General features: G+C 37.3%; 2 protein-coding genes across 3 annotated transcripts in view; one reads left to right on the forward strand and one right to left on the reverse strand.

Moving 5' to 3' along the window:
* LOC101167353 (anoctamin-5) overlaps positions 1 to 8,654 on the reverse strand; it is a 29,015-nt gene extending 20,361 nt beyond the window's left edge. Inside the window, exons 1-2 of one of the 2 annotated variants that reach the window (XM_011489726.3) lie at positions 8,330 to 8,654; positions 4,131 to 4,175 (exon numbers count right to left, since the gene is read on the reverse strand). In XM_011489726.3, coding sequence (XP_011488028.1) covers positions 4,131 to 4,175; positions 8,330 to 8,405 — 121 coding nt within the window. In that variant the 5' untranslated portion in view covers positions 8,406 to 8,654. The remainder of the gene's footprint in view (positions 1 to 4,130; positions 4,176 to 8,329) is intronic. The other variant, XM_004067123.4, reaches the window with a different exon arrangement.
* A 4,924-nt stretch (positions 8,655 to 13,578) lies between these two features.
* Positions 13,579 to 18,674, forward strand: part of igdcc3 (immunoglobulin superfamily DCC subclass member 3) — a 63,971-nt gene continuing 58,875 nt past the window's right edge. The window contains exon 1 of the mRNA XM_004067122.4: positions 13,579 to 14,232. Within this exon, the coding sequence (XP_004067170.1) occupies positions 14,163 to 14,232 (70 nt within the window). The 5' untranslated portion in view covers positions 13,579 to 14,162. The remainder of the gene's footprint in view (positions 14,233 to 18,674) is intronic.

The raw sequence follows: 18,674 nt of genomic DNA on the forward strand, positions 1-18,674 counted from the left end.
TCAATGCTCTCACTGATGTTTTGTTTTTTTAGAAACTTGGTCATAACAATTTTATATCAAGAAAACACATTTTCTGAAGTAAATATTCAAGGAATTTACTTGCAGTACTAGTACTTTAATACTGTAGAGTTTTCTAGTGTCAATATGCCGTTGCATATTTTCTTGCTTCTTTCTTTAAAGACATCTGGACATCTGTTTTGCAAAAATTACATAACATGCAATGACATAAAAAAACAACAATGATGCTTTGGCCACTTGAAGTGTATTCAAAATATTTTCAGAAACTCTGTGTTGTTGCAACACATGTAGACAACACTTCTGAAAATTACCTTGCCCAGAATATGCTCTCTGTTCCCTATGGGTTACATGTAAACATAGTCAGTTCAGTTTAATCCTGACACAAATGCTGGCACAAACTTGATGGGTTGTTGCATGGCAACAAGGCAGAATCATATGTAGGCTGGAAAGTAGGGCTGCACGATATGAGGAAAAGTAGCGATTTGCGATATTAGTGATCAATATTGCCATGACAATACAACTTGCGATACAGGAACAAATAGTAAAACAACCCAAAACATCATTTTCATTTCACTGCAACAGCTTAATTCAAATAGGAGTCAACATAACTTAAATTATACTCTCAATGAACCTAGTCTACATAGGATGTGAGCATTTAACATAAAAGGGCAGATTGGTCAATAATGTGAAGCGGTCAATCTGAATGGTCAAATGCATTATTGGATTTATTTGATTCGTTAAATACTTCAAGCTGCCATAAGCATAACCATTATTGCAATTTTTACCCCTTTTTTTTTTGCAATATGCGTATTGCACAGCTCGATATTGCGATAATGCTAAATTTGTGATTTATTGTGCAAGTCTAGCTGGAATTATAACCATGTGCACAAAAGCAGATTTGATTTTAATTTAGCTGAAAAACTAAAATTTATATAGTGTTCTGAAAAAAAAACGTCAAATTCTTGAATATTTCAAGAAGGCCAACAAGTGCGTATTTGACTGTTGAACAGTCATTTCCCGTTAAAGATTTTTGTATACTAACAAGCAACAGTGGATGCAGTTTACTTTTACTATTCCTATTCAATATTTTGGATGTTTTGGGGTTTTTTCAGCTATTTTACTGACACCAGATTGATGGACAATGAATGAGGATCTGCCACAAAGCTGCTTCTCAAAAAAGTGTTTTTAATGCCAACTAGCCAGGATCTGCTGGACACTGGGAGTTTTTGTCTCTTGTCTATTGTTGTTATAAGCAGTGTAAAAAAAAGATGCAACTATAGTGGAAGTATAATGCTATACATGTTTTACTTTGAACTATGTGTAACACTCTCACACACCTGACTTAGCTCATTAGCCATGCAGAAAAAGAGTCAGAGTTAACCAACCAGAAGATACTTGGTAACAGCAATGGAGCGGGCCATCACTTTAAACAGCTTAATTAAACAGCATGACACTATCTTTTAAATCCTTCATTTTGTATTTTTATTGCATGTAGGTCATGTTTTTGGCAAAGCAAATGCCCCCATCTCTATAGCACAAGAGCACATGCATCACCACAGAGGCGAGGCCTCAATCTGACAACACACTTCACTGCCAGGAGCCAAACAAACAAGAAGAGACCTTCAAGCTGATATGGAGCAGACACACTGATGCATGTTTGGCTCTGATAGAAAACAACACTATAGTATAGCGTGCATTAGTAGTACCCAATTTATTTCTAATCAAATCAAAATTTCCATTAAATGAAAAAAATAAGTCTACACACGACTTGGAAGATAGGATTTGAAAGGAGAATGGAAGAAGCTTATACTTATACCAAACCCCCACTCAACAACACTCGTAACAACAAAACAACAAGATTAAACAATTTGACATTATAACGCAAACATATGAGAAACACCAGACAGACAGACAGACATGCCCAAATACTCCGACCACACACCACACCCCATATAAAAAAGGAAGAAGGAAACAAGATGCCTCAAATGAAAAAAAGATACAAGAACAAAATCAACCAACAACACATATATAAACATGATACTTATTATTTTTTCCTTTTTACCTTTCCCTCCTCTCTTCTCCCATTCTTTTTTTTCCCCCCATTGTTACTGATTGTTCAACAGTCTAGAAGAATACACATACTCATCATTGTTACATTGGTACTTATTCATTTAGTATCTTTTAAACATACCTTTAAAATGAAAAAGATTTTTACAAGTTTTCATATCCTCTGATAAACTGTTCCAGAGTTTGACACCCTTTACTGAGATACACATCGATTTTAGGGTTGTCCTTATTTTAGGTTGATAATATTTGTTGGTTCCTCTCAATTTATATTTATTAACAGCATCTCTGTTTTGAAACAAAGATTGAATATTAGTTGGCAGAGAATTTATTGATGCTTTATACATGATTTGGGCAGTTTTAAATCTACCAAATCCTGTAATTTTAAATTAAATGTAATAAGAAAAAGTGGATTGGTGTGCTCATTATATTTAACTTTGTGAACAAATTTGATGGATCGCTTTTGGAGTATAGCTAAAGGATTCAAATTTGTTTTGTAACAATTTCCCCACACTTCTATACAGTAATTCAAATATGCCATAATGAAGGAATGATGCTAAATAAATAAGGTGGATTGATTAAGCATCGATCTACATCTTTTCATCACTCCAACACATTTAGCCACTTTTGAACGCAAATAATGTATTTGGGATTTCAAACAAAGCTTATCATCAATAACTACACCCAAAAACACATGTTTTTGCACTTTCTTAATTGGTGTATCATTAATAATTATTTGCACTGGCACTTCCTTACTCTCTCTCCTAAACAGCATAAATGTAGTCTTTTTTAGAGTCAATGACACTTTGTTCCTATTAAACAAATATTTTAACTTGTAAAATTCCTGAGTTATTTCACATAAAATTTTCTATAAGTTCTGCCCTGAACATAAAATGTTGGTATCTTCTGCAAAAAGTATGAATTTCATAATTTGTGATAATTTGCAAAAATCATTAATATAAAGTAAAAACAGAGTTGGTCCAGAATTTAACCTTGAGGTACAGTACTCCGCATATGATATTCCTATTTTTAGATTTATTATTACCAATCTGTACAAACTGCTGTCTATCTTCCAGGTAGCTCTTTAACCAGTTTTGTGTTAATCCTCTGATTCCATACTTTACCAATGTATTCAGTAAAATATGATGGTCAATCTTATCAAAGGCTTTCTGTAGATCTCTAAAGATTCCAATGATGAATTTATTTTTTCAATACAGTTAGTAATCTCTTCCACAAGTTTGATTATGCCAAGTGATGTAGATCTTCCTGGTTGGAAGCTGTATTGACTGTTGAATAGCAGATTGTTTTTCTCTATAAAGTTAAGTTATCTTGAATTAAATAGTTTCTCTAATATTTTTGAAAGCTGAGGCAATAAAGAAATTGGTTATCTCCTGTTTTAAATAAAGGAATTACTTTGGCAGTTTTCATTTTGGTGGGAAACTGTCCGCTTTTAAATGACAAGTTGAAAATATGTGTAAGTGGTTTGATAATAGCTTCAGCAAAATTTTGAATTGTTCTCATATCAACACCATTCGCATCCTGTGATTTTTTTATTGCTTCATGTCCTGATGGTCTCCAATACCTCTTTCTCATTAGTAGGCATGAGAAACATTGTTTTGGAATTTATTTCAATCAAATTGCACGGAGATTCATCAATTTTTCTGGCTAGTTCAGTTCTGATATTAACAAAAAAACTTTTAAGTCTATCTGCAATTTCTTCTTTGTCACTAATAACCATGCCATCTTCCACAAAATACTCGGGATAAGATGAAGTGTTTTTACTACGCCCAATTATATTATTCAATGTCTTCCAGATACCCTGAATGTTGGCTTTGTTACTGTCTAGTAATTTAGTTTAATACTCTTTTTTTCCTTTACCTCAAAATATGAATTAATTTATTTGTGTATTTTGTATATTTATATTTACATTAAACACAGTAGAAAGCTAAATCCACTGCTGATGACAGAACTGACATGAGTGATGGCGAGTACAACATGACGAGAGGACAGACAGACAGGTGCGGCGTATCCCCGAGCTCTGCCCATACCTGAGTGCAGGTTTATCCTGAAAGCAGTCAACACAGCTGGACCAGCTTCAAAGAACAAACAGATACAAATTATTTGGTTAAAAATATTGTATGTAAACTTGTAGTATACATTTTTCTAAGAGGAATCCATAGTTGCAGATTGGGGCTTTGATTCATTTAAAAAAAGACATTGAAGAGGTTCTCTGATTGATTTGTATTGGGGCTTCAATGCAAGAAGCAGTAGCAAACTAAAAAAGCAGCCAGTATCAACCAAATATTTTCTTCTGTGACTCAGGTAAAGTCTGTGGGTGTCAGCTCTACAGTAGCTCTCCATGTTACTGTCAAATGCTTTACTGCCTATTTTTGTGGTTGTTCTCAACTCAAAGAGGTGTGTGGCCTTGAACCACCAAATAAAACATCAGATTATGTCAACATAACCTTCTCTCTATGGGGGGGGGTTACATGTCAAAGCTTGAAATACAACTTCCCTTCAACCAGGAATATGATTAATGCCACATGGGCCAGGAACGGACGACTTCTCAGATTGAAGTGAATGGAGACGTAGAGTTGCAGAGTTTGAAATATGAGTATCAATGCAGTTTTTAAAAAAATTCGGAAAACTTTTTTTTCTTTTTAACTAACAGAAAGTTGGAGTCTCGCATGTAAAGAAGGAGGACTGCAATTCAAGAACTGAATTTCATATCATAAGATTATGTCAACCATTAAGTCAGCCCAGTGTGTACCATGCTACAGCATGGCCACAACATCCTGAGCTTGAACGGAGCACGCTCGGTCTTATCGCTATCTTGCACCCCTCATTTCCTGTCATGTCAGTTTAACCTGTTTGCAGAGAAAATGTGCACAAAAAAAAAACAAACACTGTTCATATATGTCTGAAATTTTGCACAGGGAAGTCTCAGAAACTAAATCACGAACGCAAAAACAAGTAAATATTGTAAATGCAAACATTTTATGAGAAACCGAAACTGCATACATTAAAGCTGTTGAGGGGAGCAAACACATTGACAATGCGCCAAAACATGTCGAAAAAATACCCGGCTTGTTCTATCACTAGGAAACACGATTTCCTCTCATGATCAGGACATCTATTATTACTTCTGCTGCAAATCCAGGAAACCTCGAGTAAAAGAGATTCCAACCGAGAGAAGAAAACATCTCCTGGATAGAAGAGAACAACTGTTGTAAAGAACAACTGGGAAAGGAAAAAGGTTTTTTTTAATCTTTCCAAAGGTATATATATTTTAGTCTTTAAAAACAAAAAAATTTGATTTTTCTCTAAAATATTGTGCATAGAAACCATGTTGTCAAGCATAAACATTAGCCTCTGCAGGCTGAGCTGCACAAGGAGCTCGCTTATATAAAACATCATTCACCGGCCTGTGAGGCTGTTTGTTTTTCTTCATGTTCCATGGCAGGCGAAGCAAACAGGTCAACTCAGAAGAGATATATCAGGCAGTGCACGTCTCATTTTAGACCAGGAAATCCATCTTCTTGAAAACATGACCCGGAAAATTTCCTTTCTATGCCACGATAGTTTATTTGCACCACAGTAGTTGTTTGTTTAGGTCTAAGTTGTTTTTTCTCTGTGATTTAACAGCACTCCACTAAATGGGGTAATAGAATCACAAAGCCTGTTTCCATAGCAACTCCTTTGCTCTGTTTCACCTCTGCCTAAAGGATGACTTCATCTGCCAGGCTACACAGATCAGATTGAGATCACCATCGGAAGTTATAAATCTCTGAAATGTGAGCAATTAAAGAGGTGGTGAGGGGTTATTCAATGAGATCCACTCTATGACTGAGCCCTCGAGACGTACCGACAAGGATTTCACCAAACACGAGGTGCAATCAAGCATTGGGTCGACAACAAAAACAGAGCGTGGCGTTCAGCTTCATTTGCTGTTCATCTAGAGGCAGTAGGCCAGTAAGAGCTGTCTATAAAACTGTGTTTGGGCAGCTGCGAACAAGGTAGTTCCCCCCAAACACAAAAGATGGACAGGATTTTCCTCTGCTTCCTTTTTGTCTTCGCTAGTGGGCTCCTGAAGGGCTGTCCTGATAAGAGCCTGAACAAAAAGCCTCTATAAAGACCCCATGACTCACCCAAGATAACGTGATAGAAGTCTCTTATTGCAACGCAACAATTACCATAAAAAATGATCAAAATGTATGCAGGAATGCTTTGGACCAAGATATCTAAGCGTGTATTGTCACAGTGGATGCTGGGAATTATTTACGGGGGGTTTTTGGTTTTCTTCTCAGTGATGATTTAGAGATAGAATCATGTGTTTGGAAGAAATTCAAATACTTGGTGCTTGTTTTTATCTCTACAACTGAATGGATGTCCAAAAGAAAACGTGTTGATCAGGGCTGCACAACTTGAGGACAACATGCAACGTGCGATAATAGTAAGAAGGATTATATAATTTGCAATGAATGAAAAAGCTGCAAAACAAAGCAACTTAAACATCATTTCCATTTCTCTGCAACAGCTTTATTTAAATAAAAGTCAACAGAACTTAGATTAAACTCCAAATGACCCTCGAGCATCTCACATAAAAGGGCTCCATTTGATTGGTCATCAACATGAAGGTCTCAATTCGATTGGTTAAATGCATAAATGGTTCTACTTGTTTTGTTCATTTACGTGAGCTGCCATGAGCTTTTTAGTGAACATTTAAGGTAACCATTTATCGCAGTTTTCTGTGTCTTTTCCGATGTTGATGAAACTTTTACTGAATTTATTTACTAGATCACCACGATATTTGACAGGTATTTTACTTTTGCATTTATAAAGAGTGCAGAGGCCACTTTTCTGGTGAAGCCTCTGACGGGTAAAGGTTTCTGTTTGACGCACTTCTGTCATCTAATTACGCCTCAGTCCGTTCCATTGATTGCGTGTTTATTTCTGTTTTACAAAAAACAATGGCGCGAAAGTAAGCCTAGGCTGATATCCCATCATGCCTTTGTTTACATGCTCTCCCACTAGCTTCCAGCTGTTCACAAACCCAAAATAACATTTCAGTTGCTGCATCACAGCTGAGAGCTCTTTCAAATACTGGCTTTGCTCCTGATCCTGAATAAGGATATCAGCAGTGTGGTTTTAAGCTTACATTTATATATATATATATATATATATATATATATATATATATATATATATATATATATATATATATATATATATATATATATATATATATATATATATATATATATATATATATATATATATATATATATATTTATACATCATTGTAAGAAAACTACCAAAAAATGCAATGGTTCATTTTTTCACTGTACATTTTGGCTCCTGCAAAGATAGTTTATTTGTTTTACGTTTTCCAAGGGTAAATGAACCTAAAAAAGGACATAAATGAAAAACAGAAAAGTTAAAATAACAAACTAATAGGAGGAAAAAAGAACTGTCAACACAAGGTCAGATAAATCTGCCTCCCTAAACAAAACTGTTTAAAAAGTTTGGTTTTCTCTTTGGAAGTGAGGTCTCCTTGAGATTTAACAATAAGTGGTTAAATCCCTTAAAACACAGTAATTATACCTTCCATGCACATCTTTGCTTTAGGTGGTGTTCTATGCTGTTATCATTGTATGTTCTTCCACTCTTCTAGTCTATTCCTTCAAAAGGGTTTCAAAAGCAAACCACTGAGGTGATCACTCACAGATGAATTTAAGAAGGATATCTTGGGAAAGAAAAAAAAAATCACAATAAAGCTGGTAGTTTCCCCAAACACCCACCTCAACCCCACCAAGCAACTCAATGTGCAGAATGAAAGAGAAACATGATGATGAGTGAAAACTGGACCAAAACCATCTTGACAGTCATGTGATGGAACCTGTTTGCATCATTTACTGCACTAATCTCTAAGAAAAGATCTAAAGAGAAAAGGAATAATAAGAATGTGTGGTTGCTCTTGCTGCTTCCCATAAGTCATTCATTTGCTGTAGCCCTCCCAACACATTTTCGAATGACTTCAGTGCGCTTTCCATTGGGTTTTACTGCTTGCTGATTTGGTACAATATAGCCCAGATCATCTGGGATCCAGATTCATCAGAAACGTGGCTCCTGTCCGGCAACAGCGCCACTAAACCCACGAGAGAGTCGGCTGACAGAAGCAGACATTATAATGCAGACAGCGCGCAGAACCCGTTCATTCCCCGAGATCATCTGAGAGTGACATCACCTGTAATCTGTGAGTCTGCGGCGCTCTGCAGCTCGATCAAAGTTTCCTCCTTGGCGTTTCCCGTTATCCGCCTCATCGCGGCTAACGGTGAACCGATGGCGGCTTCACCTTTCCCGCAGACAGGCTCAGAGGAAGAAGCCGCTGCCTCTGGTCGCTCTGAAAATAAAGAAGGCGAAGCATACGAGCGTGGGTCCGACGGAACAGTTCGGAACCAGGTCAGGTCAGGGGGGTGAACTGCGGGTCATGTTTAGGTTCAAACAAAACTATAAGAGAAACTGTAAACCACTGCTGTCGCTGCTGCTGCTGGGCTCCGAGAAGACGTAAAGGGGAGGGGCGAGGTTTTTTTTTTCTGTTGGCCAAAAGCACGAGTGTGTGTAAGTGTAAATACATACATGTGCACGTGTGTGTAGTCGTGGTCTAATGTAAACAGAGCATCCTGGAGTCGTCATGTTGTTATGTTACATTTAAGCCCATTTCCGTTAATGAGATCATGAGAGTCGCGGAGCTCAGGCTCTGATGGCCAACGTGACGTCGCCACCTAATGGTCATTCAAAAATTCACCTTGATTGCATCCAATTACACTTACATTTATTTTATTTGTCACGGTTTTTAATATTCCAGGAGTCTAGTCTTAACTTGATATTTTTATGTAGAAACGTTTGGGGGCTTTTGGGACTTATTTGAGTTTTATTAAAATTACAATCATTCATTCGTTTCATTTCAAACTGACCCAGCAGGAGCCATAGAGATAGAGATATCCTTTATTGATCCCACATTGGGGAAATTCAATTGTTACAGCAGTTCAAAAAGCAGAGAAGAATGACAGCAATGTGCAAAAGAATGAGGGGTGTTCAAAATGTGCAAAAATACAAATACAAAATGTGCAAAAATAGAAAAAGTAAAAAAGTAAGTAATAACTTATGGACACTATTACAACATAACGTATGTTATGCGTAATAATAAAATTAAATATCTATATATATATATATATATATATATATATCTATATGTATATATATATATATATATATATATATATATATATATATATATACATATATAGATATACATATATATATCTTTCATCGCCAATGTTACTGTGATACATTTAAATAAAATATTAGTGTATAAATAAATATGAATAAATAAATTAAACATAAACATAATGAGAATGTTTTCCCCAAAACACAAAATAGCACATAACGTTTAACAGAGGTGACTTACTTTTGAAGTAAATGCATTAATTATAGTGGTTGCTAGTGTCATTGATTGATTGATTTTATGTGGCACACAGCGCCTAAATTTTTTTTTAAAGTCTTCCACTTTGGTAAACTACCAAGGCCAAGCCACACCACATGATGATTTAATGAGGAGTTATGGGTACTGCAGTCAGGAGCTTTTAACAATGGTCTGTGCTGCAAATATTTGTGAATGAGTTGAATAAATTTGGACTTTTCTACCTGTTTTGTTACCCTTGATGCACTGTGTAGTCTGAAAAATATGTTAATTTTTAAAATTTGTACAGACCTCCCTTATGTTAAGACCAGATTAAAAGATTCAGTATTTGTTGAAAATTCTATAATGTTTTAAATAAGAAAATTCTTAAAACAACAAACAATTAAAAAGGTGTGCAGCTCTGTGAACATCACAGCTATGGAGATCAGAAGTAAAGCCTCACAAAGAATCAGCATGAAAAGCAGAAGAAACTTGCAGCATGAATGACAATAAAGAAGGGAATTGATTTAGTTGTGAGACAAAAGATGAGGGTGAATACAGCTTTTTGCTTGTTTTTGTTGTAGTATGCAGTAAATAAGGTAAACGTGTTTAAATAAAATTAGGGATTGTCTACTGTCCATAAAATTCTTTAACCTAAGTTTGAATCCCCATTTTTGTGTTTTAAATTTTTAAGTATGTACATACAGTATCTACTCAGAAAACAAAGCTTTGTTTCTAGTTCATATGAGACTTAGTTAACTTTTACAATGATAAGCTGCAAACAATTTGAACTGTCTCTTTGCGGTTTTGCATTTCACAGTATATAAAATAAAAGCACCAGCAGCTTTTTTAGTATCATTTGAACAGTGATAAACAGTGAGAAAATATTGGCCCCTAATTCAAAGAGTTTCAGACCCCTAAAAGAGTCATGATAAATGCATAAACTTGAAAGTTTGCTTGAATAATTATAAAAACTGGATTGAAATTTGAAAATTGTTTCATGAACAAATGAGCAAATATGTACATTAAGAGGGAAATGTACATGGTTTTATAGATGCTATCTATTACACACAAAAAAGACAGTGAATGGGAACTTTTTCTTTTATTAAAATAACAGGGTTGTAAATAATCGTTTTCTACGACGGAGTATTAGGGCCACCAAAAAAAAAAAAAAAAGTAAAATTACAACATTTTATCTCGTAAATTTACGAGTTTTTTTCTCGTAAATTTACGAGAAAAAAAGTCATAGATTAACAAGGAGAAAACACCGAAGTTGTCTGTTTATCGGAGCCTAGCTTGAAGATGAAATATGTGGAGCCTTTTGTGAAGCTTTATTTCCGGATTATAGGTTTAAAACAAAGAGATTCTGAGTCTTTTGGCGACTCAAAATCAGATTATTTTCCGTGTAGCCGTCTTTCCGGGGTTTGGTGTCAGTAAAGCGGACTTTCATATGTAAAATAAGGAGCTCAGAGACACGTTTGGGTGCAGAGGATCGTTGCAGCTTTTATTCTCCTTTTCATTCACAAACCCTGAAGTTCATCTGTCACCTTACGTCATGAACCTGTCATCAGATCCGAACACCAATGCGGAAGTAAACGTCCCGTTATATCATCAAACAACAAAGATGAATGAAAATAGTTTATTATATTAGCATTAGAACGTTGAAAATGCCAAAAAAAAAAGTGATCCTCCTCCACAGATGGAAGCGTCACACAAACCAAGAGATCTTGCTTTGGGTGGAGGAAGAAAGGATTGAAGTGGAAAGCTGCAGGGACACCGATGGCTTCATCGGGCTGCAGAGATCCTGCAAACCAACCATCAATAAATAAAACTTTAATAAATTGTAAATCAAACAAATGAGCTTCCAGATATTTGGAGCGTTCAAGCTCATTCAGATCACCTGTTCAACAAAGTTTAGTCGGTCTGCTCTGTTGCTGCGGGGCGTTCACCTGCTGCTCTGCATGCTCACTTCCACTTAATATCGTAAATTTACGAGTGTTTTTCTCATAAATTTACGACTTAAAATCTTGTAAAATTACGAGTTTTTTTCTCATAAATTTACGAGTTTTTATCTCCGAAATTTACGAGATAAAAACTCGTAATTTTACTTTTTTCTTTTTTTTTTTTTTGGTGGCTTTTTTTTTTTTTTGGTGGCCCTAATACTCTGTCGTAGTTTTCTTGTACACACAAAAACTAAATAAAAAATAAACATGAATGTGTTAGATTTCACTATGATATTTTTACATTGTTCATGTGCTCCATTGTTTCATTTATAACCAAATTCCTGCACACAGACCCTGTGCTATTTAAATGCACATGAGCATAGTCTTCTACAGAATAGCTTTGGGAACGCTAATAACAGCTCATAAACCACAAGATCCAAATTATACCAAGATGGCACAGGTTAATGGGATGTGTGGCTCTCTCTGTTTTAAAAGCCACCACTAAGCAGATAAAACAAATACCATTGATGCCCATAAGTGGTGCACCATCTTAATCACAGCTGGTGTTTTCAGATGATACAGTAGCTCCTTTTATGACTTAATGGAAGACACAAATCCCAAACTCCCTGAATAATAACCCAGGACAGCAAGGACTTTGGCAAAAAAGCCTGTTTAATCCTTTAATGATGGTCCTCAGTGGTAAAAGAATTAACAAAACTTTCAATTTTGGTAAAAAGTCAAAAATAAAAAAAAAACGATACATAATTATGTTAAATAACACCCCTTTAAATTATTAATTATTTAAGACCACAGCAGAAGTAGTCATTACACTAAAAAATAACCTCTGAAATTGATATAGCCACCCTAAGGCGCTACTGGTGAAACTAATTATCACTGTGTAAGCAGCTAAAGCCAAGGCGGAGCTTCATTTAATTATTTAGGTAGCTAATTTTGCAGGCTCCCAATACATTACAAAATTAACTTTAATACTTTAATTGCCAGGAAATTGGTATTAAAATGTTATTAAAAATGTTGCTGTTAAAGAAAAGAAAACAGATCACAGTCATCTCAGAGAAAAAAATATCAGTAACAGTTTAAAGTGTCTTAGGGCGGAAAAAAAACACGATCGGGTTTTACCAGCAACCATTTCGGAAAAGAAATGAAAAGATTCAAAGAAAAATCCCAGTAAAATGTAGCATTGTTGTTTCTGCATGGCATTTGCATGTTGGCCCCATGCATCTGTGGCTTTTCTCCAGGCACTCCAACTTCCTTCCAAAAACCGTCCAAAAGCATGCTGCTTAGGTTGAGGTCTTGGGTAGACTGTCCCTAGGTGTGAATGTGTTTTGTGTGAGTGTGTGTCCCTGTGACAGAACCTGCTCTGGGTGTGTTTCCTACCGTGGCCCAACAGTAGTTGGGATAGGCTCAAGCAACCCTGTGACACCAAAAGGGATTAAGCAGGTGTGGAAAATGAATGGATGGATTTTTATATTGAAAACGTTTTTTTTTTTTTTTTGATTTCATTAGTTTATTTCATGCATTAAAAATGGAATGGAATACAAAATACAAAACACAGATACATCAAACCGAGATTTCAGATATAAAGTACAACAGTGATAAGAAAATTAGGAAAAAATGATAAGGATGTTAGAAGATGATACCATCTTCTTGACAGTGTAGTTGCTTATAATCATAATAGACTTTTTTTATGTACAGGACATGCATACTTAGTCCACTAGAGGGAGCTGAAGCACTCTCAATATAAGCCCTCTTTGTTGCAGCCAAGTGCCAGCGGTTCTACTAGATTTATCATCTCAGGTTCACATGAGCTGAACCATCAGCTTTAAATAAGATGCAGAACCATCTCACAAATTTTCTGATTCTTTAATTTTATCCTTGTTACTACTCCGAAAAATGTTTTTTTTTTCCAAGAAGAATTTAAGATCAAATGTTTGAAGAATGTTCTTTGTAAAAGTTTGTTGAACGATTTTGTTTGTTTATTTAAAAATGATACTTTTTTTGTTTTGTTTTTTGGGGGGAGGGGCATTATCTTTTTTCTTCGCGGGGGGGGGGGGGGGGGGGGTCAATATTGGTATGTTCCAATTGATGGGTCAGAGTCATCATTCCAGCTGCAATTAACGATGCCACCTAAAATGTCAGAAGAATTGAAAGGGTTCATTTTTATTGGTATAATTAGCATCACTGCTGCTTCCAACAGGCGCAGTGTTGGACTCAAATCCAGATATGAACACGGTTTGAATCCCAGATCCCAGCGTTGAGAGCAAAAACAGTCAGCAGTCGGCTCTTTTGTTCCAAAAAGAGATCCAGTACGCGCGCGCGCGCGTGAGAGAGATGGTGTGCGCATGTGTGCGCGTGTGTGTCAGAGAAAGACAGAGCCCTCCACAGAGGCAGTCTTTAGGATACAGCAGTGTGTGAGGAGGATAGAGAAGCTGGGATGCTGACTGACTCCACATAGATGGATACACAAAAAATGGCGAGATCGCCTTCGAACCACTAGTTTGTAGCTCTGGATGTGGGGACATGTCGTAGCTGCAGCTGGATATTTCCTATTTTTGCTCTTCTGTTCAGTGTGTTTTTTGAAAAATCCGCCGTTTGTCTCCCACCACGTTGTTCTTTGCTGGAGTATTTTTTTTTTTTTGGTAGGGGAGGGGGTTTAAATGGCACCCACACGGCGGCGGCTGCGCCATGTTCCGTGCTTTCTGGGAGTTCTCCTTAATGCTTTAATCGGTAAGTGCCTCTATCATGACGGGAATCAGCCCAGAGCGCTGCACGCTGCAAGCAGCATGTGAGGATGGCAGCGCGCCGTGAACTTGGCCGCTCTCCTCCGGCTGCAAATGCCAGTGTGGACGCAGGAGCCCATGATGAGCAGGGCGCACGGAGCCGGTTTGCGTGGTGCAGGATTTGGTGCTCTTACACACTATAATGTCACGTGCGTGCAAAGACCATACAATCTCAAATCAGAAGCCACTGTTTTGGGTTTGTGTTGACGTTAGGAGCTTGTATGGGGTTAACTGATGTGCGAGGAATAGCTCCACGATGCAGCTGAGTCAGGACTTAGTTTGCACATTTGTTTAGATTGGATGTTAGAATGTTTCTTAGAAGAAGTAGCACAAAATAAACCCCCAAATCTGCACAAAAAAGCTTTCTTTGGTGAAACTTAAAATTCCCTCTCCTAAGTGGAGTTTAATTTTAAATCAGGGGACTTCCAAAGTAGATGGATTTATTGACTGGTCAGTCATTAGAGCGCACCACCCTGTGGCTGGGTGAAATGACGTGGTTATTGCTCTGAGAATAGATTAAAAGACTGTGGTTATTGCCTGCTGGGGAGAATATTTGTACAGATTAAATGTCAAGGCTGTCTCTCTCCTCCTTTTCAAATTTTCCTCTGCATCCCTTTGTTCCCTATGACAGTCACTTTCCCTCTCTATGTGGGGGCCCCTCATATCAAAGGCTGGAGAGAGTATTGAGTATTTGCAAAGCGTACCACACAGGGACCCACAAAGGCCCCACTGGAATCATATAAAGGCTCATGGTTCATAACACGCACGCTCAGAGGATTGGAAACAAAACCGTCAGAAACACACACTATGTGATGGATGCACTTCCAATCTACCCATCGCACTGGAGAAATGAAGGCTTTTTAAGTGCTTGTCTTCCTCAGAGAGCAGATTAGGTTCAGATAAAAGCACTTTTATGTCTTTAAGCCGTGTTGATAGGAGTGAAAGAATGATTAGGCTGAATATCTTCATCACATTTGCTTGGGATTCAAAAAAAAAGCTTTAACTAAAACTGCGGTTAATCACACTCTGGATTTAATGTAAAGACATTTCATCTTAACAGTTGTTTACTTTGAAAAACCTCATGCAGTATCACCCACCTGTCTGATAACGCTGCACAAACTCAGAGGTCAAAGCTGCATCCCTCTTAGACTGTCTGCAAACTCCTTTATAATCAATGCAAAGCTGCTATAATGATCATCACTGTAATACCAACACATCCTGCGTGTTAAAAGTCTATATTCTCCTGCTCTGCTTAAATGGCAGAGAGAAGAAAACAGCGCAACAGCTGCCCTACTTTCACTCCAACTCACCAACTAGATTCCTTAGAATCTTTGTGCTCAATATTTAAGATCTGTTTTTCTCAACACCTCCAAACTTGTCACATCCAACACATATGAACTGTGCATGATGAGCATTGATAAAGCTTTGATTAATAATCTTTAAAGTCCCACTCCAATCATCTTTTGATCTATTGTAAAAGCGCTCCCAGTGGTCTTTTCATTATCATTATGCTGCTTTTATTTCAAACCAAAAAAAACCTGTGTCGTTTTCTAGGACGTAGTTTCTCACAATCAAACTTGGAGCTATCCAGCCATACAGTTTTAAGCCAAATGCTAGCTCAGAGGAAGAAAACAAAGACGTACATGGATGTAGTCATGGATTAATCAGAATGGAGTAGAGCATGGAGGTTGTGGTTTGCCGTCGTGTACATCACACTTACAAGCTTTTTCAAACTCCATGTATTTGTCTGCTACTGATCACAACAATTTGAACATTCAGAAATTCTATTTTAAGCTTAATTTTCTTAATACATGTCCTTGATTGTGATAAAAATGCAACAAGAACATGTTAAAAACACCAAACACGCAATTTTAATTGGAGTGGGTATTTAAATAGAAATTTATCGGAGGGAAAAATGGATAAATTCTACTTTTGAAGCCCAAAAAGTGAGTCAAAATCTCATTCAAAGTGAAGGTTTCAGGTGTTGAAAGATGAATTAAAACTCACAGCAGCACATAGTGTAGATAGATATAGATTATGATTGCAATCAGTTTTAGTCAGAAAGTATATTTATCTTCTATCCAGGTGGTATGAAATGATTGCCTTGGCTATTATAAGGAAGTAGTGAGTAAGCCTGACAATTGAAATCATCAAATGGACTAAAATCAGTATTTTTCCTTTAACTATACCTATTTAGCTCAACTCTTGTGTGTGCCTCTCAGTAATTTGATACAACAGGAGTATCTCTAAACAATTTCCTTCTACAAATGATGAATTTTATAAATGCACATGAGGCAAAAGTTGAGTTTTAATGGTTTTTAATAGGTTCAAAAGCAACATATTGTTCCTCCTGCATTACGCTCAGTGTAACTCATTTCCTAGCGGTGTTATTACAGGGTCATGACGCGATATGATGTGGTGTCAGTAACCCGTTGTATTCTCACTCTGCAGCCTGGAAGAAGCCTGCGGAGCTGGTTGAACTCTGTCAGTGCTGCTCCTGCCTGCTGAACACATCTGCCTCCGAGAGGCTGCTTTCTTATAATCTGTTTGTTTTTGCCCCCTGTGCCAGCTTACCTCACTTATCTGTCAAAATGAGTTGAAGTCAGCGTGAACCACACCTCGCTGACTCTTGTCCCTTGTGTAATCCCATATTCTGGTAAGAACATCAGGGCGTTTGGATGGGATATTATGACTGCTGTTTTCTGCAGCTGCTCTACAAATCGGTTTAGGTGCTGAAAAACACTCAGCTTTGACAGATGACTGTAACCTTTTTATTGTCTTCGTATCTCCCTCATCTTATTGGATCTGCCTCATAATGAAGTGTTGTGCTCAGAAATATTTTCGCTGACATTTCTCATGGCATTGTTTGTGACATTCTACCCGCCCAGGAGTCACTTTGGTGTTTGTCAGAGGGCAACAGGCTTTATTCTCCGGTGAAATTAAAGTTTAACAATGTCAAAGTGCCCAAATGGACGTAAGTCTAATTACTTCAGCTCAAATGAACTAAGATAGTTTACTAAGAAAACACGCAACAAAATAACTTCAAAAGCAAAAAACTACATTCTTTTAATCTACCGGTAAGTTTTGTGTTTCAGGGCTTTGTGTTTAATTCTGTGAAATATTAATATCTGTCCCAGAGCATTTGGCTCAGTGTTGGAAATTCTCCTAAAGAGATTTCAGTGCTTGGATAAAAAGTGACCCACATGTGTAAAAGTTTGTCTTCCACCTGCTTCTGGAATGAAAATGTGGCTTTTGCTGGATCAGAGGAGCTGGAGCTGCGTGCCCAGCATCATTTTGCAGAGCAGCAGCTCGGACTGAGGGCTCACCATCTGCCAGCTAAGAGTTAAATATTTCCCCAACACCTCCCCCTTGTTTTTCACAAGTGGCAGGGCTGATGCCTCTTTGGCCTCATGGCCATTTCACTTAAATGCCCACTGAGGGGCTCACATATGGGAAAACCGAGGACGATTTTTTTTTTTGCTTTTTATCTGCATTGCTCTCCATATGTGAAGGTGTGTGGCTGCTCCTGTAACAAATTCTTCTTTGGAATTTGTGGGATGAAGCTGGAGGTTCTCTGTTTTGACCCTTGTTCTCTGCTCCCCCTTTTCTGTTACCCTCCTCCGGCCCATCCCACCAGATTCCAGGGCCCGGGGCAGAGGCTGGTAGTGCTTATTATCAGCAGCTGAAACATGATACCAAGACTGTTCACTCAGCTTCTCGCTCATAGAACTAAGTCAGATCAAGCCCTTTGCATCCTCTATTTAGTGTGCACCCACCCTATCCACCCTCTTCTCTAGATACCCACAAATCCCCTTTTGTAAGTCCAAGTCAAGTCTGAGGTCAAGTCTAAGTTCATGTCAAATCTCAAGTCTGGTGATAAATTTAAGTCAAATCTTTTGCTGTAATCTCAAATCAAGTCTCATGTCTTAAAAAATATAGAACATTTAATTGTCACATACTGTCATTAAACTGCTTTTGAGGGCACAAAAACTAGCAGTAGGTGTTTCTGCGTCCCCTGTTTACCATCAGAAACCACAAGTACTGGAATAAAGTAAGATCTTGTCACAACTTTATGGACAGGAAGCATCGGCAAAAACAAATCTATCCCTCTAGGAGTTTTGAGCGAGAACATTTTCTCCCCAAGAGTGGAAAAAAACGGAGAAAATAGTGTTCATAGTGTCAAAGTTGTAGCCATCGGTTAATAGTCCAAACATATGTCACAGCACAATGGAACACTTGCTCTAAATGCACCTGGTATAAAGACCATTAATTCCCTGGTGATGGCAGCCTGAAGGTAGCTCAGTCAAGGCGATTTATTTATGAGGTGCAGGGCCCAGTGAGAAGCGATCAGCCCGTAAACAGCTTTCTTCTTTCTTGTTTCAGTGAATT

Source organism: Oryzias latipes, chromosome 3, assembly GCF_002234675.1.
Source record: "Oryzias latipes chromosome 3, ASM223467v1".
NCBI lineage: Eukaryota > Metazoa > Chordata > Actinopteri > Beloniformes > Adrianichthyidae > Oryzias > Oryzias latipes.